A 20,072-nucleotide genomic window follows, 5' to 3' on the forward strand; every position below is an offset into this window, starting at 1 on the left:
CGAGGGGGCATAGCTGGTGGGAGGGCTCTACGGAATGAGGCACCCACGCCTTGTTCCTTTTATGATCCCATCTCTGATACCTGTCCCTACCCCCAGAACTGGGTAAGTTGAGACAGTGTTGAGAGTAGTCTGATTGATGTCAGGATCAAGACAGAGAGTAGTCTCTTTGAGAACTTTTTCCTTTTGTTCTCTCTCTGAGTCCCACCAGGTAGCTGAACCTGTCCCCATTTTATAGATGGGAAAGCTTCAGGTCTAAAGGAGGCAGTTAAGCATCTGATGGGACGTAGACATGTATGTCCCGGAGGCGGGGTACAGATGCTGTGCCTTTGGGGTGAGTTCAGATGTGTTGGCCAAGTATTTCCCAGAGAAGGTGTCACCTGGCAAAGGAGAGACTGAGCTGGGGCCTGGGTCTCTGGGCTCCCAGGCCCATGTTCTCTCCCTCTCCTTGTGTCTCCTGGGCTCATAGGCTGTCCTTGTCCTGTGTCTGCCTCTCCCACTCCACCCTCCCCCCCCCCCCCCCCCCCATCAGTCACTGGCCAAGCCTGGCTCAGCTATCCTGCCTCTTTCACTTCCTGATTGGCTGGGCAGGGTGAGGAGTACTGGGGAGGGTCTGGCTAGGGGGAGCTCAGGCCCAGCCCCTTCCTGGGTTGAGGGGTAGGAGGGGCCTTGCAGGCAGACACAGAGCCCCTTTGTCTGGGCCGCTGTGCAAAGCAGCTGGTCTGGGATTTCTGGGTGTTTTTACATCTGAAGAATAATTGCATTGTCTGGGGGCCCCTCAAGAATCCAAATTCCTCCCAGACCTGCCAGGCAGTCCAAAGAGATTCCCTTAAAAGCCCCCCTCCCCTCCTGTTGGAAGCTGAGGCAGAGTTCCCTCCAGGGAAACTGAGGTAGGGCTGCTGCCCTCGAGCACTGAGCACTAGGAGTATCCATTGAGAGGAGAGACTTGGAATTCCCCAAGGTTGCTTGGGGAGGGTGCAGGTGGTCCCCACAGCTCACAGGAGCTTTGGGGCTTAGAAGAAGGGAGGAGGCTGCTGATTGGAAGGGGTGGGTCTGTTTGGAGTGCTTCAGCTGGTGGAAGCTGGACCCTGAGGGGTGAGGAGCCAGGTGGGCTAACTGCCTTGGCCATGCTCTTCTCCTCTGGGAAATGGGTCTTGCACTTGGGTGACCTTGAGAAAAGGGCAGGAGGCAGGCACATTTGGGAGTAGCCCATGTTCAGAAGGGAGCCAAGGAAGGGCGGACATTTTTTGTATTTTGTGAGGGGTGACCTTGGAAAGGTGTGGGGCACTTGGGGAGAAGGCCCTTGCGGCATCGTTTTTGTTGTAGGAGCTCCTGATGGGGAGGGAAGTGGACTCCAGCACTAAGGAGAAGGGGCACCTTGTGCTGAGCTGGACCGCTGGACCTCCCTGCAGTTCGTTCACTCCTGGGACTGTGGCCCTGCTCAGTGATCATGGGGCTCTAGCCTCCCTCCAGAATAATAGGCAACAGCATTTCCTGGGGCTGAGATGCCCAGGCTTTGAGAATAGGCAGGGGGCGGGTAGTGGTGATTGCAGAGCAGAACCAGTATAAGCAGCTCACATTTCCAGGGTGTCTGTTGCTTTAGGAAACATCAGTGGAGCAGGCCTTGCTGGTGGTTCAAGCAATAGACAACCGTGCAGCTACACAGCTGCACAACCACAGCGCTCTGCACACGGGTGTGCGTGTAAGAGAACCGAGAGCCAGATCCTCTGATGTGTGCAGGAGGTCGTTTCCCACAGGCCTTCAGCTGGGCTGCACTGGGGATGTTCAGCTTTAGTGAAGTTGGGATATGTGTGTATGTTTGAGGAGGCAGAGTGCAAACTGAAGTCACAAAGGTCAGCTAGGTCCAGAGGGTCAAGTGCCAAGGCCTTCCTTATGCCTGGTTCAGGTGGAGGAGGCAGGCCCCGCCTGGGGACGTTGAGTGTAGAGGCAAGGTTATCTGGACTGTGGAGTTGACATGGTTTGACCCGATGGATAAGGGCGGGTCTTCCATGAAGGATGCCTTCAGTTTTGAGCCTGGGAGTGCCTGGCAGGCACTCCAGCAGTTTTAACTGCCATGGGGAAAGCGTCAGGCGATGTGTGGTGACCCCAGCTCAATTCTGGGCATTTCCAAGAAGGGCTGGGCAGGGTCACATGTGGGAGGCCAGGACTAAAACATGTCTCTGGTATTTGGTGATCGGGAGGCAGTTCTTGGAGGGTAAATCTCAGGGTGACAAAGGAAACTGGTGAGGATATTGAGAGAAGGTGGGTGGGGAAGTTGACACATGCTTGGCTGCTAGTGCCCATTTCCGTTGGGTGGCCTCCTAGTGTTCATTCATCCTTGTTTGGTGACCCTGCCAGGGGACAGGGTTTTTGTTCCCTGTGTCCTCTCTCCTCCCCCTGCTGCCCTCTGCTTTCCAGTTTGGTTTCTTGGGCAGGTCAGTCAGGGCAGTGTGGGCTCTGGGCAGCAGGGGGAAATGGTGGCCTGCAGGCTGGAATGGGATGGAGGATGGGGGTGGGCAGCAGGGCCTCTTGAATGGTGGTGAGGCCCTCATGCAGTGTCTGGCCTGATTCCTTGAAGCTGCCGGTCTTGGCCTGCTTGTGGACTTGGGGATACAGGCTCCCACCCCCATTTTGGCATGTAAGCAGGGACAAGAAGGCAAGTGCTGTTGTCCTGTGCCCCTGCCCATCTCCTCCCCATCCCTCTTCCTCCTCCCAACCCTCCTCCTCCTCCTTCTCCCCCTCCTCTTCCCTGCCTGGCTGAGCCAGCACTTTTTTTTTTCTTCTCTCCTTTATCTGCTTGAAAAGTACAGGGTGTTCTGTTTCTCCTGTGCATACAGATCAAGGAGCGGATGTTATTTATTTATTTATTTCCCCAAATCTAGAGAAGGGCAGGTGGGCACTGAGGAGCATTACGTGATTCTTCCTCAATAAGGCATTTTCTCTTAAAATTAAAAAAAAATTTTTGAAAGGGAAAGATGACACAAACCAATGAAAAATAAATTGCTTTCCCCACCCCCAATCAGATAACAGGGCACCTGAAAGTCCAGTTCAGGGTTTAGCTGGGGCCCAGCACACAGTAGGTGTCCCTGGACATAATTTTCTCTCTCCCTTTCAGTTTGGACCCTGAGGTGTGTTGGCTCCAAAGGCTGATATGGGGGACATGGGGCACTGACTCCTTACCTATCTGCCGTCAGTGGGCTGTGTGTGTAGCCTCTCTGGCTTCTTGGGGGTGCTAGGGGTTGACGGGCCCATCTGGGATGAGCTGTGAAGGTCAGGTGACCTATACAGCCCACTTACCTGCTTCTACTGTGGCACCCCAGGTGTGATGTCTGAGTTCAAGGTCTCTGATGCTTGGGAACTCAGGATTCTTTCTGTGTTCATCTTAAAGGCAAGCTGCTTGCCTGTACTTCCCACAACCCACTCCTGAACCCGGTCCCAAAGACAGTCTGCTCATAATTTAGGTACGGAACTTTACAAATAATTCGTATGCACGACGCTTTTGAGAATCTGGTGACATCCACATAGGGCCTTATTCGACTGTCACAACAGTGCAGTGGGGGGTTCCCTGATGAGACTAGTTTCATCCCAGCCACACTCTGGACTCCACAGGAGCTTTTTGAGAAGGGGATCCACCAGTAAGATTTGAGAACCACTGTGTTGATCCCATCCCTTTATTGGATAAAAGAGGTTGTTTTTTTTTTTTTTTTTGGGGGGGGGTGGCCTAGGGCTAGGGGTGGGGATGGAGGCCAAGAAACAAGCATGCAGGCAGAGCGCCCCCAGCCCCGGGGAACGGGCGTGGCAGCAGGGAGGGCAGCAGAGCCACATCACATTGCGTCATTGGGTGCCCAGCAGTGGTGACGTCAGTGGCAGCTGGCAGCTAGGAGCACCCGGTGTGTTTACAGACCTGCTGCAGAGCAGGTTCCTTGCCTGCATTGAATCTCTGACCCCTTCTCCCTGCTGGCTGCCCTGGCAGGGGGTGCACGCAGCCGTACCCTCACCTTTATCTATATTTACTTCCCTGTTAGAACCTGGAGGGGGGAAGTGGAGTGGAGGAAAGGACTGCAGGCAGCCCTGAACGCCCCCCATGTAGCTGGATAGAACATCAGGAGGGGCTGGGGGAAGGGGTTTAGAGGGACAGAAGAAGGAGGAGGGAGGAGGAATGGGGAAAACCTGGATACAGTCTGAGTTGGGGAGTTCCCTCCCAGGAGCTCTGGGCCATGGCACCACCTTCCGGCCCACTGATGAATCATTTCTGCACTGAGCTGGCCTGGGCCTGGGGAGTTTGGATGGCATTTGGAGGCAGTCCATGCCCAGGTGTGGTGTGGGAGGTGGAGTGGCTGGGGGAGGGGTGAGGAGCAGTTTCTTAGCCTGAGTATATTGAGAAAAAGACTCTTTGCTATAACTTGAGATGTGTGGAGAAGGAAGTCAGTGTGCTGGTATTATTTTCTTTATAGGGAGCCAGGAATGGATATCTGAATGGTTACTGAGGTAGGCACACACATACATGGAATGGCACAAATTCTAAATATCCAACTCTGTGGATTCTTATATGTACACTAGAGGCCCAGTGCACAAAATTCATGCGGGGGGGGGGGGGCGGGAATGGGACCCTCAGCCCAGCTTGTGTTCTCTTGCAATCCGGAACTCCTTGGGGGATGTTGGGCCTAAACTGGCAGTTGGACATCCCTCTCACAATCCAGGATGCTGCATGTACCCAGTGACCATACTTTTCATACAGATGAAAGGCATCTTGCTGTTGTATGGGCAGCTACATTTTTTTGCCCTGATTTTGAAAAGTAGTTTATAGCATGATCCTTCTGAGGCAGTGGTACCATTTTCCCCATCTTATGGGTGGAAAAACTGAAGCAGAGAGAAATTAAGTAATTGGCTTTGTCACACAGTTATAAGTGTCAGAATCAGGGCTGACCACAAAATGTGCAAGCCAGAGTCCATGCATGGCATCGCTGCATCAGCCTGTGTTTTCAGTGTTAGAGTAGCCTTGCCAGGTTTTAAATTTTAAATCTAAGAGACTATTCCCAATATATAGGGTAGGGTTCTTAGGCCTGGCTAGCAATCAGGGCCATCTGTGGGGCAACCAGTGGGCAGGGTGATGGTGGGGGGGCCTGCTGGCACCTGCCTTGGCTGGCAGCCTGGTGCTGCCTGCTGGCCAGCCCCGCCCCCCACTGCCACATCACCTCCCTCTGCGAGGTGACCTGTGGGCAGGGCGATTGGGGGGCCCCACTGGCACCTGCCTTGGCTGGTGGCCTGGCGCCACCCGCTGGCTGGCCTTGCCCCCCCACTCCCTGATTGCTGCCACCGCCGCCGGTTGCCTCCCTCTCTGGTGGCAGATGCTCAATACAGGAGCTGCCCCCAACTGGTCAGTGCATCTCATAGTGACCAGTCGTTCCACCGTTCGGTCAATTTGCATATTAGGGTTTTATTATATAGGATTGTAACCACCATCCACACCAAGGTACATATTCTTCCACTCCAGAGAGTTCCCTCCTGGCCCTGTTCAGTTCCCGTCTCGCTTCTGTCATCACAGATTGATTTGACCTCTTTGTGAACTTTACATGAATGGAGTCATACAGTATGAACTCCTTTATCTCTGGCTCCTTTTGCTCAATGCAATGTTGTTGAGATTATTGCTGAGAACTATTTCCTTGCGTGGCTCTGCTGTACATAGCACGATAGATTTATTCATTCTCCTGTGGCTGGACCTTTGGGTTGCTTCTGGGCCTTGACTATTAAGAATAAAGCTGCTATGAACATTCTTTAGCATATCTGTTTGGTGGAATATGCCGTATTAGGTACAGGTGACAGCTCTTTAGATGCCCCCTGTCCGCTGCCCAGCAACCACCTTCCACCCATATTTGCTCCCTGTTGTTAGGTCCTGGATACTATTGTAGTCTGCAACTCCTGCCACTGAAACCTCAGCAAAGGCAACTGGAATCTAAGTTGCTTGGGCCAGGGAAGGAACCCATGGACACCTTCAGACCTTTGTGGTCACTCTGGGAATAGAGAGATAGCCTCTCCCAGCCCTTGGGCCCGATTCAGGGACCCCTTCGCCTCCTAGCCATCAGCTGCCTGGCCTGGCGTCTCTGAGCAAGCTGGCTCAGTGTAACTGTCAATTTGATGTCTGGCCTCTGGTGCCACGGTCCTCACGGTTCACTGTTTCCTGGGCTCCTTGGTGCTTTGCGGTGACTGAGGGGCTGGATGGCTGGGGAAAACAACCAGAGGTCTACCCGGAATAGCAGAGGCTCATCCAATACCGGCCTCGTGGCATTTTTGGGGGGAGGGCGGGACTAGGTCCTGCCCACCAAATTGCCACCTCACTGAGGCTGTGAGAGAGCAACAGAAATCCAGAGGAGAAGAGAAGGGGCAAGAAAGAGAGTGTGAGGGAAGAACTAGGCAAGGGAGGGAGAGAAGAGGGAGAGTATCTGGGGTTGGTGTGAGCATCCTGAAGTCCATGCAAGCATCCTGGGGTCAGTGGGAGCATCCTCAGTCTGGTGGGGGCTGAACCCCAGCGGCTGTGCTGGCCCAGCTGGTCCAGCGCCAGGCAGTTTCTCTTGACTTTGACCTTCTTGGTCATTCTCTCCCTGGCTGGCTCTTGTTTCTCAGCCTTGGGCAAGAGGTAGTACCTAACAGGTTTTGGATGGGATTGATGGCTTTCAGGAGCTCCAGGTGGGCCCCCAGCTCTCCTGCTTGCTGGTGAGGGCCCACAGTGCATCCCTTCCTCCTGCTCTCCCTCTGTGTGTCTCTTCTTCCCTCCCCACATCCATTGGAGATGGCTTTTATTTCCAGGTCCTGGAGGAGGACAGGGTGGACTCGAGGTCTCCCCTTGAGAGCAGAGCCCGTGAATGCCCCTTGGGGCAGGTGGGAAGTGAAGGTATAGTAGGTGAGCTGTGGCATTCCTGTTCCCTGCAGGTTCCTAGGAGGCGAGTGCGGACGGTATGCAAAGTTGTGAATCCAGTGGCGACAGTGCGGATGACCCTCTCAGTCGTGGCCTACGGAGAAGGGGACAGCCTCGCGTGGTAGTGATCGGTGCCGGTTTGGCTGGCCTGGCTGCAGCCAAAGCACTTCTGGAGCAGGGCTTCACGGATGTCACTGTGCTTGAGGCTTCTAGCCGCATCGGAGGCCGTGTGGAGAGCGTGAAACTCGGTGAGTGCCACCTCAGCCCAGCTACCTCCCAAAGCCACTTCTTATCCCCCAGTGCCTTGGCCTTGCCTGAAATCTCATTGCTTTAGCAGCTTCTCTGGGGTAGTTACTCCACCATGCATGCTGCCTGGATGTTTTCCAAAAGCTTCCTTTGTCCTCTCAGTAGCCCTCCTAGGTAGGCAGGATAGGGTTCTGGCCTCCGTTTTTGGAATATGACCTAGGGTTCAGTGTTTAGGAGGGAGGGGATATCCAGAACCAAGTTCTCTTAGCAGTGGATGGACCAGTTTCTATTTCACAAAAAGGGGAATTCTGTGAGCTTCTATTAGTCATTAACTTTTGGGTGTGAATTAGTGTATCATGACCGAGAGTTAGCTGGGACAATAGAAACTCAGGGCAGTGGATGTGTAAGGGGATTTTGGGCCTCCTTGTGGATTATGGCAGGTCTCTGGGAAAAGGGTCTGTCCAGGTTGCAAAGTAATGAAGACTCTGGAGAAAGCAGCCGGGGTAAGAGACTTACCACAGGGGTGGGCAGATTACGCCAGGGATTCTAGAAGATGGGGACTTGCCTGACATGCCGCTGGAGACCAGAGCTTCCCAGCCAGGGGGTCTGGCCATTGAGAGATTGAGCAGGTAGGGACCATGGACTGTAGGCTGTATTGACTATAGGATTTTGTGTCTGTGGCTGTTCCCTCACGGGCTGCAAGGCCAAGAAGATTCTGTGTGTCCACTTCTGATGGGTTGGTAAGAGAAGTAGGTGGTCAGGCTTAGAATAAGCAGAGGTTGAGGACACCTGGGTACTTTCTTCTTTCGGAGACTTTGGCCACATGAGGACTCTTCCCCTATAGCATGTACTGGACAGCGTACATGAAGTTGCATCTGTTGTCCCCTGGCACACGCAGGAGAGTATGTTAGCAGTAAGGATGAAAGTGCATCCAAGGCACTTGTAAATGTGGGGACAGCCAGCAGGGAAGGGGGAGACTCTTTGCTTAACACCTGATTAAGGTCTTAGAGAGGGGGCTGCTGCATTTGTGGCCTGGAGTCTTAGAGAGGGGGCTGCTGCATTTGTGGTTCTTGAGTCTTGATAAGACATTCTGAGATGGAAGCAGAAGAAGGCAGCAGTGATAGCTGACAGCCAAGACATGCTGTGCAGTGAAATGATGGTACAGGTAGTGAGGAGGGAGAGATGGGGCTGCAGGAGCCTGAGAGGATGCACAATCAGGCAGGAAGCCTTCCCTGGGAGAGGGAGGTTGGGTGGGTCTCAAGTGTTGGGGGAGGTTGGATAGTAGTGAGAAGGCTGAGGTGATAAGTATGGAATGATATATGTGAGGAACACCAAGGCAGACCTGCCAGGAGAGGGGAGAGCGTGTCCAGGCAAGGGCATATGTGCATGTGTTGTGTGTGCTGACACCCAGGGCTGAAAGCCCAAGCTGCAGTTGGGCTAGCTGGAGTGTGAGATTGTAGCTGTGAATCTCAGTGATAAGAGCAGGGGTCAAGGACGAGAGGCCCCAGGGACACTGTGTGTAGACCTGGAGATAGTAACTGGTACTCTTCGGATGCAGCGGTGTAGCAAGGATGACGCAGGCGGAGAAGCATGTGGGAAAGGATAGGAAATATCCTCGGACTGGGACCTGCTTTGGGCTGCCCCACCTCCTGGCAGAGCCTCGTGGATAGGGCTGTGACACTGATCTTGCAGCTGACCTCAAGCTACTCCCCTTGTTCCTGTTTTTGCTGAGCGTCTGGAGCCAGGAAGGGTACCATATTCCTAGACATTACCTCCCAGTGGCTGTGTGACTTGGAGCTCCCTGCTCTGCCCTGGGGAGGGTCCCCAGGGTTAGTAGGGTCTCCAGGATGCTGGCCCTATTCTGTCCCTATTGGGAGCTAATACGAGGCAAGATTCTTAGGGAGCCTCACACCTGAGGCTCTAAAGATTGATTAGTAAAAAAATGCCCTCAGGGCCCACCAGGAACGCACTCGAAGCAGGGCACTGGGTTTTTGGCTTTTGGTGTCCTCTGGGCTACCCACTTCTAATTAGTCCAGTGTGGTGACTCTGGGGCAAATCACTGAGTCATTCAGGTAGCAGTTATCTCAGCTATAACGTGGAATCCATTTTGTGCCACATACAGTTTCACTGCAAACTTTGGTTGGTTGCCAGAGGGGGACCCTAATCCCCATCTTTCCTTTTGTGGGGGTGGAATGATTCTCCTGGAAGAAGGAGGGTGAGGCAGTGTTCTAGCCCTCTCTGAAGAAATTCCTACGCCTCTAAGGTCTTACTGTTGTCACCATCAGGACACTCGACCTTTGAGCTGGGAGCCACCTGGATCCATGGCTCCCAGGGGAATCCCATCTATCATCTAGCAGAAGCCAATGGCCTTCTGGAAGAGACCACCGATGGGGAGCGCAGCGTGGGCCGCATCAGCCTCTACTCCAAGAATGGCGTGGCCTGCTACCTTACCAACCACGGCCGCCGGATCCCCAAGGACGTGGTTGAGGAATTCAGCGATTTATACAACGAGGTGAGGTGTTAACAGGCCAGCTAGGCATTGAGTAGGGGCAGGGAACCCCCTGGCAGTGTGCAGGAAGTCCTTTAAGATCCTGGTCATGTCCTTGCACACTCTCCGGCCCTGCATTTGGAATATCAGGACCATTTGTGGATAGAATGAAGATGATGAGTAGAGAACTACTAATTAAGAGATTGTTGGTACACATGATTAAATATTTCTCCAGAAAGGCCTTAAACATCTTTTATTAGATTTATTACTAGGTACTTAGGCAGTGATTGTTGTTATTGCTTTTGGGTACTCTTGTAAATGGTAATTTAAAAACAATTTTATTTTCTAGTTGTTCCTGGAATATAGAACTATAACTGATTTTACATATTGATTTCAACTACCTTGGTAAATTATTATTTTAATTCTAATACTATATCTGTTAATATGTTAATTTATATTCTAATAATGTTTTGGAATTTTATGTATATAATTCTATACAAAAATAGATGAGAATTTTATTTTTTCCTTTCTAATCCTCAGACCTGCATTGTCTAATAGAACTTTCTACAATAATGGAGATGTTTTATGCCTGTACTATCCAGTATTGTAGTCATTAGCCACATGTGGCTCTTGAGCTCTTGCAATGTAGTAGTAAAACTGAGTAAGTAAATATTTAATTATTTAATTTTAAATTGCTACAAGTGTCTAGTGGCTACTGTATTGAACAGCACAGCCCAAGACTATTTATTTTTCTTGCCTTATTTTCTGGCCAGTATCTCCAGTATAGTGTTGGATAGAAGTGGCACACATCCTTGTCTTACCAGGTTTTTAAAAATTATGTCAATATTTTTAGTATCTTTCAGTGTTGCTGTGAACTGCACTGGACAAGCAAGGTAACATGTAGGCCCGTGATGGCGAGCCTATGACACGCGTGTCAGAGGTGACACGCAAACTCATTTTTTTGGTTGATTTTTCTTTGTTAAATGGCATTTAAATATATAAAATAAATATCAAAAATATAAATATTTTTTTTACTATGGTTGCAAATATCAAAAAATTTCTATATGTGACACGGCACCAGAGTTAAGTTAGGGTTTTTCAAAATGCTGACACGCCGAGCTCAAAAGGTTCGCCATCACTGATGTAGGCCCTGTTTTCTGATACCTTGTTGTTATAATATAACAACCCTTCACTGTAGGCCCACAGATTGGCCAACAAACACCTATTGTACATTTTCTATGGGCATGGGAAAGGAGATATGACCTTTGTTTTGGGGTAGTTCCTGCTTAGGGAGGCTGGCTCAGTGTGTGTGCACCCACAAGGTATGTTGTGTGCAATCCCATGGTATTATGTGTTTTCACTCATGTACAAAGAGACGGAATTGTTCATGAGTAGATAAGAACTAGTATTCTTCAAAATGGAACTTCCTGGTCTACTGGGAATCAGTCATGCTCTGATTGTGAGTATTTCAAGCATGGATGCCTTTTGAGAATGACTCTTAGGGTCCATGACTGACTTGCTCTTTTAAACCCTTAAAAATAGATCATCATCAACTTCTGCTGTGGGCTTGATATTTGAAAATCAAGAGTGTAAGTTGTAGAAAGTAAGATGGATAAGGTGGGTTATTGGTCTGGGTGGTGATGCTTTATGTGAGAAGGAAAGGGTGTTAACCATGAGGTCCAGAGATAGAGCTCCCTGTGTGGCTGTCCACCGATGCTGGAGGCTGTTCTGAAGTGGTGCGCTCTAAGCACGGGAAGCCCTGCCTGAGGGTGGTTTCCTAACAGATAGGCAGCCTCCTCCAAAGGTGATGACTTTGAAGGGCTTCTCATTTGAATGCATTATATTTGTTAACAAATAAATGAGTTGCAATAGTATAGAGCTCACTCTCTGGAGTGAGACTATCTTGATTCAAATACCAGTTTGACCCTTTATTAGCTGTGTAATCTCGGGCAAGTTATTGAGCCTCTCTGAGCCTTACTTTCCTCATCTGTAAAATGGACATAGTTATACCTACTTTATAGTGTCATGAGGACTAAATGAGATCCTGATGAAAAGTGCTTAATGGGAACTGGGGTATTAGCTGTTACAGGCTTGTCTCATTTCCCTTGGGCGACATTGGGAAGGTGTCATTTGACCCAGGGCAGGCGATTGTACCCATATGAAAAACCCATATTCAGTTAAGGCTGTCCTCACTGGTGAAGAGTCACGTAGATGGACTGAATTTGTTACTCAGCTGGCATTTTGGCCTCTAGTCAACATAAGGTAAGGACTGGGTACCATGTTGGTTATCACCCAAGGAAACACCCATGGAGGAGGAGGCAGGTTGAAAGCCTGACTCCTTGGCAGCAGCACTGGGTGAGGAATTTGCTGAGAACTCTAGTTAAGGCCAAGCGCCCAGCATCTTGTGACTGAAGGGAGGAAATATAAACAATTTCACTCATTTACTTCTTTATATTTTACACTTCAGAGGCGTTTAACTCATGTTTGTATCTCCTGTGGAGATATATGGTTGGGAATGGGCAATGCCGCCTTTCTTCCTCCACCCTGCAGCCCAAAAGTCTATGCCAGGGCTGGGTTAAAGGGCAGATCATTCCCATGAATGTGTGTGCTTGACCAAATTCAAACACTTTAGGAAGGAAAGCACACCGTTAATAGGCACCAGCCCCAGATGTTTGGCCAGGGAGCCTGCATTTCCAGTGTTCTGGGAGGGAGAGGGAGTGTGTGGCTGTGCTCACAACGCTTCAATGATGCCAGGGCCTTGGATAAAGTCCAGAGTCCTTGACAAGCCCCTTAGTCCTTCATGCTGGGCTCCTGCCTGCCTCTCCAAAGTTATCTCTTTCCGTGCTGTTCACTTCAGCAACATTGAACCACTTTTAGCACAAGGCATCTTACGTTCTCTCTCCCCTTCTTCCTCTCTTTCATCTTTGAATATGCTGTTCCTTTGTCCGAAATACCTGTCCTCTCCCTCCCACTGCCAACCTGACTCTATCCTGACTGTCCACGGTTATCTGGGTTGATCTCACAAATCCTGGGCTCTTTCCTGTCACAGCACATTTTATGGTGTCTCCCCAACTTTAGGGCAGGGGTCTAGGACTCTGTCTGTCTAGCTTACTTTTACAACCTGTGTCTGGCAAAGAGCCCAGTGAACGTTTGCTGATGAATGTTGGAGCTTAAGCCTTGCCTTTTGGGGAATCCCATGCCTGATCCAGGACTGGCTTCCTTTCCTCAGGGAGACCTGCCCAGTGTTTGATGGGGGTGATATACCACAAAGGCAGGAAGGCAGTAGGCCAGGGGTTGTTCATTTCTTTCTGTTGATGAGGTGTGGGTTGAAGTTCTTGACAAAATATGCCTGTGAAGTGCATTCCCATTCCTTGGCGCACTGGGGCCTCCCTGCCCTCCACATACCCTGCCCCAACATGGCATCTTCCTTACCTGAGTCTGAGTCCCACCGTAAAGGGAGCACCTTGTGTGGATCTGAGCAGAGCCAGGCAGTGTCTCCTGGGAGATCAGACTTCAGGGCCCCTTCTGCTCCATCTCCCTCAAAACACTGGCCAGGCCACCGCCCCAGACTGCCCTCTCGGGAGAGAGCGAAGCAGACAGGCTTGGGCAGAGGTGGCAGGGAAGCGGTTTGTGCATTTGGTTCCTGGAAAAGGGAAAAGTGTGCGGATCTAGGTTCTAAAGTGGGTTGTCGGCTTGGCCACGTAGAACCCACGAGGGGTGGGTCCTTTCCCACAAACTGTACAGGCACCAGACATTTCCCTTTTCTAAGCGGGGGCCCAGCTCCCTCACAGGCCCGGGTGGCCTTAGAGGGCGGTGTCGGAGGAGGCTGGCTGCCCCCGGGGGGAGCTTGCCATCCCTGAACCAGGACCCTGTTGAGTCTCAGTGCAGTGGGGAGCACCACCTGAGGCACCAAGGGAGGGGGCTGTGGGCGTGGCCTCTCTGGGGACATCTGGGAAGTGTTGGGGCCCTTGGGCCTGAGATGGAGGGTGATGAGGGAGTGTGTGCTCAGCCCCTCGGGTCTCCCCGGCAGGTCTATAACTTGACCCAGGAGTTCTTTCGGCACGGTAAACCAGTCAATGCTGAGAGTCAGAACAGCGTGGGGGTGTTCACCCGGGAGGAGGTGCGCAACCGCATCCGGAACGACCCTGAGGACACGGAGGCCACCAAGCGCCTGAAGCTCGCCATGATCCAGCAGTACCTGAAGGTATCGTTGCCCGGTGGGAGCTCAGTTGAGTATAGGTGCCAGAGCCCGGAAGGCCATTCCTGGGAATCTGGGTCCGAGGACGTCACGCTGCCCGGAGGTCCAGCCCTGCCCCCTGCCCAGCCCTGTGAGTCACCTGGCTCCTCTCTGGCTCTTCCCACAGGTGGAGAGCTGCGAGAGCAGCTCGCACAGCATGGACGAGGTGTCCCTGAGCGCCTTCGGGGAGTGGACGGAGATCCCCGGCGCCCACCACATCATCCCCTCGGGCTTCATGCGGGTTGTGGAGCTGCTGGCCGAGGGCATCCCGGCCCATGTCATCCAGCTGGGGAAAGCCGTCCGCTGCGTGCACTGGGACCAGGCCTCGGGCCGCCCCCGGGGTCCCGAGATCGAGCCCCGTGGTGAGGGTGACCACAATCACAACGCCGGCGAGGGCGGCCAGGGAGGCGGGGAGCCTCAGGGGCACGGGCCGGACGAGGACGAGCTGTGGCCGGTGCTGGTGGAGTGCGAGGACTGCGAGGTGATCCCAGCCGACCATGTGATCGTGACCGTGTCGCTGGGCGTGCTCAAGAAGCAGCATGCCAGCTTCTTCTGCCCGGGCCTGCCCGCCGAGAAGGTGGCTGCCATCCACCGCCTGGGCATCGGCACTACCGACAAGATCTTCCTGGAGTTTGAGGAGCCCTTCTGGGGCCCCGAGTGCAACAGCTTACAGTTTGTGTGGGAGGACGAGGCGGAGAGCCGCACCCTCACCTACCCGCCGGAGCTCTGGTACCGAAAGATCTGCGGCTTCGATGTCCTCTACCCGCCCGAGCGCTACGGCCACGTGCTGAGCGGCTGGATCTGTGGGGAGGAGGCCCTCGTCATGGAGAAGTGCGACGACGAGGCGGTGGCCGAGATCTGCACAGAGATGCTGCGGCAGTTCACAGGTGCGGCCCTGCGCCCGCTGCCTGCTTCCACCCGCCCCTCCAGCCACCCACCTCTCCAGCCACCCACCCACCATCCCTGGCCAGACCCTCTGAATCCCATGAACCGTGTGGTCGCTCTCCTCTCCACAGATTGCGAAACTGAGGTGGCACGGCCACTGGGAGAGCTGCCACCGGCCGCCACGTCTCAGCCTTGGGCTCCTAAATTGTGGGCTCTCTCCCCCCTGTCTGGAGCCGGAGACACCCCAAACCATAGGCTCTGTGTTTCTTCTAAGGGTTGATGGTAAAAACTGGGATGTCACCGCAAAACCTCAGATTGCCCGCATCCTAGCCATTGCCTTGCTAAGAGGTGGATTTGTGCTTTACTGTCGGATTCTTTTAGTGGAACATCTTTCAGCCACTATCCTGGGAAAGCCCCACAGGAACCCCTGAAGTTGGAAGGAAACAGGATTATCTAGATTCTAGAATGTTTCTCGAGTAGGAAAATTAGGGCCCAGGGAGATGAGGTGTTTTGCCGGGGTCACAAGGAGGCAAGGGGTACGCAGCTTGAACTCGGCCTCCCTCCTCCATCCCCCAAGCCTCTCCACAGCAGCCCGGCCCTCCTGGAACCCCGGAGGTGGACGGGGAGTGCTCTACTCAGGGTGTCTTTGTGTGGCCATTGCTTATCCTCCTTCCTCTTGGCTCTTCTGACTCTCCAACAGGGAACCCCAACATTCCCAAACCTCGGCGAATCCTGCGCTCGGCCTGGGGCAGCAACCCTTACTTCCGAGGCTCCTATTCGTACACGCAGGTGGGCTCAACGGGGACCGACGTGGAGAAGCTGGCCAAGCCCCTGCCATACACCGAGAGCTCCAAGACCGCGGTGAGTGTGGGGGGCAGGGCGAGGAGGCCTGGGAGGGCTGCTTGTGCGTATTCTGCATGTGTGTTTGTCCAGGCGGAGGAGGGGGAAGTGTATTCACGGAGGGGTACCAAGTGAGACAGGGGTGGAATACCTCCTGTAATGGAAGAGAAAACAAGAAATTATGCACTTAACATCTGGAAGAAAAGATGGAATCAAACTGAGGCGTTAAACACTTTCTTGAGATGATAAAAACGGCCATGTAATGCTGCGCTGTCCAATATGGTAGGCATTGGTCACATTTCATGTGATTAATTAAAATTTAAATTAATAAATTAAAATGTTAGGTCCCAGTTGCACTACCTCCATTTCAGGTTCAGTAGCCACTTGTGGCTGGTGGCTACCATGTTCGATTATGTAGCTATAGACTATTCCTATCATCATGGGAAGCTCTATAGGAGAGCATTGATTCAATGAAAGTAAGTTTCCCCAGTATGTTTTCAGCCCACCTGCCAAGATGTTTTAGGATATAAAATTGAGAATACTTCTCCTCCCCCAAATTATATCAACTTTATAATAAATAACACATCGAGAAAGATAATAACTAGGAGAGAAATAATTATATATATATTTCTGTCCCCATAAAGTATTTTTGAGTCCCTCTCTGCACACACAATAAATGCTAAAACCCCAACAGAATTACATTTAAAACGATTTTTTGGTGGAGTTGGTGCTTCCACTGGCCTCTCTCTATCCGCCAAATGTGGAGTCAACCAACCAGCAAGGTGCATGGTGCCTGCCCTGGCTGTGCTCTGGGGAGAAAGGACAAGGACCTCACTGCTGCTACAGCCATCCTCCTAAGAAGCAAAAACCAAATAAAAATAGCTGTGGCTTAAACTAGACAGAAGTTTACTTCCATCACACAAAAGGAAATCCAGAGTAGGTGTCAGGACCTCATACCATTAGCAACCTGCTTCATCTTCAAGGCCTCCTAGTGGTCCAAGAGGGCTGCAGAGGCTGCTTCTCTCATCTGCATTTCAGGTTGGAAGTTCGGGGGGGTGGGGGGGAAAACACATGGGGCTGGATCAGTGTCTCTAAGCAACAGTACACTGAAGCTGATTGGCCAGAACTTAGCCGCATGACTATACCAGCTGCAAGAGAGGCTGGGATACATCATTTTTATTCTGGATGGCAGTGGACCCTGTTAAAAATCAGGGCTTTGTTACTGAAGAGAAAGGAGAATGGGTGTGGGAGTAGGCAGCCTGCCCTCTGCCATAATATGGGTCCCCCCTTTCAGTTTCACCCGCTCTGTGTGCTCCTTGTTGGTGGGTTAAAGCTTCGCTACTCAAAGTGGGTGGTCTGTGGACCAGCAGCCCCAGCATCACGTGGGAATGTGTTAGAAATGCGGGCTCGCAGTCCACTCCAGACCTGCTGAGTTAAACACTTCACTCTGCCAGAGTCCCCAGTTGGTGCTTTTGCACATTCCGTTTGAGAAGCCCTGGGAAAGTCCAAATTCAAGCTTCAGATGTGAGCACTTGTGCTTTGCCTGGAGCCCAGCTGGACAGCCTGCTCTCTCGAGGTTGAGGCCTGGCTCTACCAAAATTGTCCCTGTCCCCTGAACACGGTCTGCTTTGCTGCATTTTTGCCCCCTTTCCTTCTTCCTGCTGTCCTTTGCCTGTTTATTTACCCAGCGTTTTCCAAGAAGCAGTCCAAAGGTCCTGTCGTCTGGGAAGCTTTGTGTGTCCCCCCAACCATGAGCCTCTCCTCTAGGCTCTCAGCGCCTCACTCAAACACCCATCACGTCACATATAACACTGTTAATAATTGGGTTTCGTGTCTGGCTTCCCCACCAGCAAGGAAGCTCCTCAAAGCAGCAGCCTGGTCACCTTTTATCTTCCAAGTGCCCAGAACAGTCCCTGGATCCTAACAGGGGCTCCATAAAGGTTTGTTAAATTACCACCTAACTTTATCGAGTGCTTATGTTCTTCCAGGTTCTAAGTGCTTTAGATACATTATTTCACTTAATCCTTTCAACAACCCTCAGAAGCAGTGGTATGAACCCATTTTACAGATGAGAACACCAAGACTTAGGGAGGTTAAACTGCTTTCTCTGAGTTCACTGGTAAAGAGGGACAGTGAACCTCTGAGACTGCAGAGCCAGAATTTCTAAAAGCCGCAGAGCAGACAGAACTGAGGCCTGGTGCTTGGGGCAGAAGCAGGGGAAGGTGGCCACGTGGGGTGGGCAACTCCTCATCCTGTGGAAGCAGCAATACCTGCTTACTCATACCTCTGACTTATAGTATGGATGGGGATTTCTGGAGCAGATAGGTAGACTCTTGGCCTCTCTTACTCCTCCACCCTCATTTCCCTATCCCCCTCCCAGCCCATGCAGGTGCTGTTCTCAGGTGAGGCCACCCACCGCAAGTACTACTCTACCACCCATGGTGCTCTGCTCTCTGGACAGCGTGAAGCTGCTCGTCTCATCGAGATGTACAGAGACCTCTTCCAGCAGGGGACCTGAGGTCCCTTGTTACTGCTGAGTGCGTTCCTTAAAGAACCACTAACTCGTGACTGCCAACCCTGCCTCTTGATGCCATGTGCCCCTAATTTCCTAATCCTCTGTAGAATGATTTGTACCTTTTGTAGAGCTAGACACCCTGACTGGCTTCAGACCTGGTTTTGTAGCTTTTCCTTTTCTCCATGCCGGGTGGTGACTAGGGTGGGGCCTGTTGATTTACCTCTGTGCTCTGACCTCTGACCTACCAGCCCCCCTCCCCTCCCACCTTGTTATTGTAAGTGCCTTCAATACTTTGCATTTTGGGATAATAAAAGAGGCTTGTCCTTCCTGTGCTCCTCAGCTCCTCCTGTTTTTTTCTCAGACGTCTACTAGTGTGTGTGTGTGTGTGTGTGTGTGTGTGTGTGTGTGTGGTTTATTACACTTCCTTTGAGTGAGAGGATGGTGGGGGAGCTGTGGCCTGGCTGTGCCTGCCTTGACGGGAAGGGATATCCCTTCACTCCTTTGTGGTGGTTTGCCTTCCTCCTGGAGAGGCCCCTCTGAGATAAGGGCCCCTCACTACTCAGCCCCAGCTCCTTCAGGATAGGCCTGGAACTGCCTCTGGCCCTTTACTGGACTTCTCAGAGCTTAACTGGATGACATGGCCACATGGATGAAGGTGCGTTCCGTGGGAGAGGACACCTGTTGTGGCTCCGTGCCAAGATCAGCTATGTTAATTATTAATCAGCATCACCTGGCTCTGGGCCCTGGGTCAGGCCCTCAGGTGGCCTCTGTTGACTTCTGGGAAGGTGACAGTCTGGCCATTTTTGGGGCAAGTGGATATCCCTCAGTGTTTCCCACCGATTGTGTTCAAAGGGCCTACCCCTTATAGGGGGGTAGTCTTTTCTGCTCTTTTTGCTGAGTGAAAACACACACATAGACAAACACACCCCTTACATACTTGCCCTCCCCCCACACAAATACACTATCTCACACCCTACACACAGCTGCCTCTACACACATATGCATTGAACCTGAAAGAACATTTAGTCATATTTTTACTCCAGCTTTCTATTGATAGAGTTTGAATCCTATAGAATTGAAGGGTTGGGTGGTGGGGGAAGTTGTGAAAAGCCAAGCGGGCCCCCTGGTTTAACTCTGTATGAGCTTAGATTGGGTCTTGTTCTTGGACGTTTAGGGCACTGCCCTTAACATGACTCTACATCCTCTCCCCCATCACCTCAGGTTATGATGGGACTGTACAATGTGTAGACACACCTGTGCACATGCCTGCCTGCACCCACCTGCATGCACACTCACCTGCACGCACATGTCTAGCAGGCATCTTGCTCTGCCAGGGTTGATCTTCATGGAATTTATGTCAGGGATTTATATTCACCTGATGTACAACTTAAAAATATATAAGTATAGACATTAAAAATATTTTGAATAGAGGAGCTATTGATGTGGTTCTCAAAGCTCAAAAGTTATAAAAGGCTACCCTGAAACATCTCCCCACAGATATCCATTTCTAGGTATGTCAGTAGAGATATATACCCTTCTCTGTCCTTTTTATACAAAAGTGACAAAGTAGTCATCCTGTCTAAATTTTGCTCCTTTAGTTAAGATAATGTATCTTGGTGGTCTTTCTATAATTAGTACTTAAACAGACGATGTAAATTTGGACCTTACTTTGGTCACAGAGTGTCTGTATCCCTCCTGGCCTCAGGTTACTTTGTGGGAAGGACCTTCTATTAATTTCACTTTGGGAGGCACTGACCCAGCGTGGACGCTCCCCCTGTCCTGGGTTTCCGCCGCTAGCTGTGATGGGATGGCCAGAAGTGGCCCATCATGTAAGCAATGGGGAAGAAAGTCGTAAGTAGATTCTCAGGATCACAGGGGTAGGAATTTTAAAGGACTCCTTGAGGGTGAAAAGGCCTGAAACATTTTATTTGGTGACTGCACGCGGGGAGCT

The 20,072-nt window shown here is 51.6% G+C and overlaps 1 protein-coding gene across 8 annotated transcripts in view; it reads left to right on the forward strand.

Moving 5' to 3' along the window:
- Positions 1-18,460, forward strand: part of SMOX (spermine oxidase) — a 37,771-nt gene extending 19,311 nt beyond the window's left edge. For 4 of the 8 annotated variants that reach the window (XM_036321985.1, XM_036321990.1, XM_036321986.1 and 1 more), the window contains exons 2-8: positions 6,925-7,158; positions 9,442-9,668; positions 13,675-13,848; positions 14,009-14,768; positions 15,467-15,627; positions 17,457-17,546; positions 17,987-18,460. In XM_036321985.1, the coding sequence (XP_036177878.1) occupies positions 6,951-7,158; positions 9,442-9,668; positions 13,675-13,848; positions 14,009-14,768; positions 15,467-15,627; positions 17,457-17,546; positions 17,987-18,124 (1,758 nt within the window). In that variant the 5' untranslated portion in view covers positions 6,925-6,950 and the 3' untranslated portion in view covers positions 18,125-18,460. Of the gene's footprint in view, positions 1-3,365; positions 3,459-6,924; positions 7,159-9,441; positions 9,669-10,497; positions 10,538-13,674; positions 13,849-14,008; positions 14,769-15,466; positions 15,628-17,456; positions 17,547-17,986 lie in introns of those variants that run through there. The other 4 variants (XM_036321989.1, XM_036321993.1, XM_036321992.1 and 1 more) reach the window with 4 other exon arrangements.
- The last annotated feature ends 1,612 nt before the right edge of the window (positions 18,461-20,072 follow it).

Source organism: Myotis myotis, unplaced genomic scaffold, assembly GCF_014108235.1.
Source record: "Myotis myotis isolate mMyoMyo1 unplaced genomic scaffold, mMyoMyo1.p scaffold_m19_p_9, whole genome shotgun sequence".
In the NCBI taxonomy this organism is placed as follows: domain Eukaryota; kingdom Metazoa; phylum Chordata; class Mammalia; order Chiroptera; family Vespertilionidae; genus Myotis; species Myotis myotis.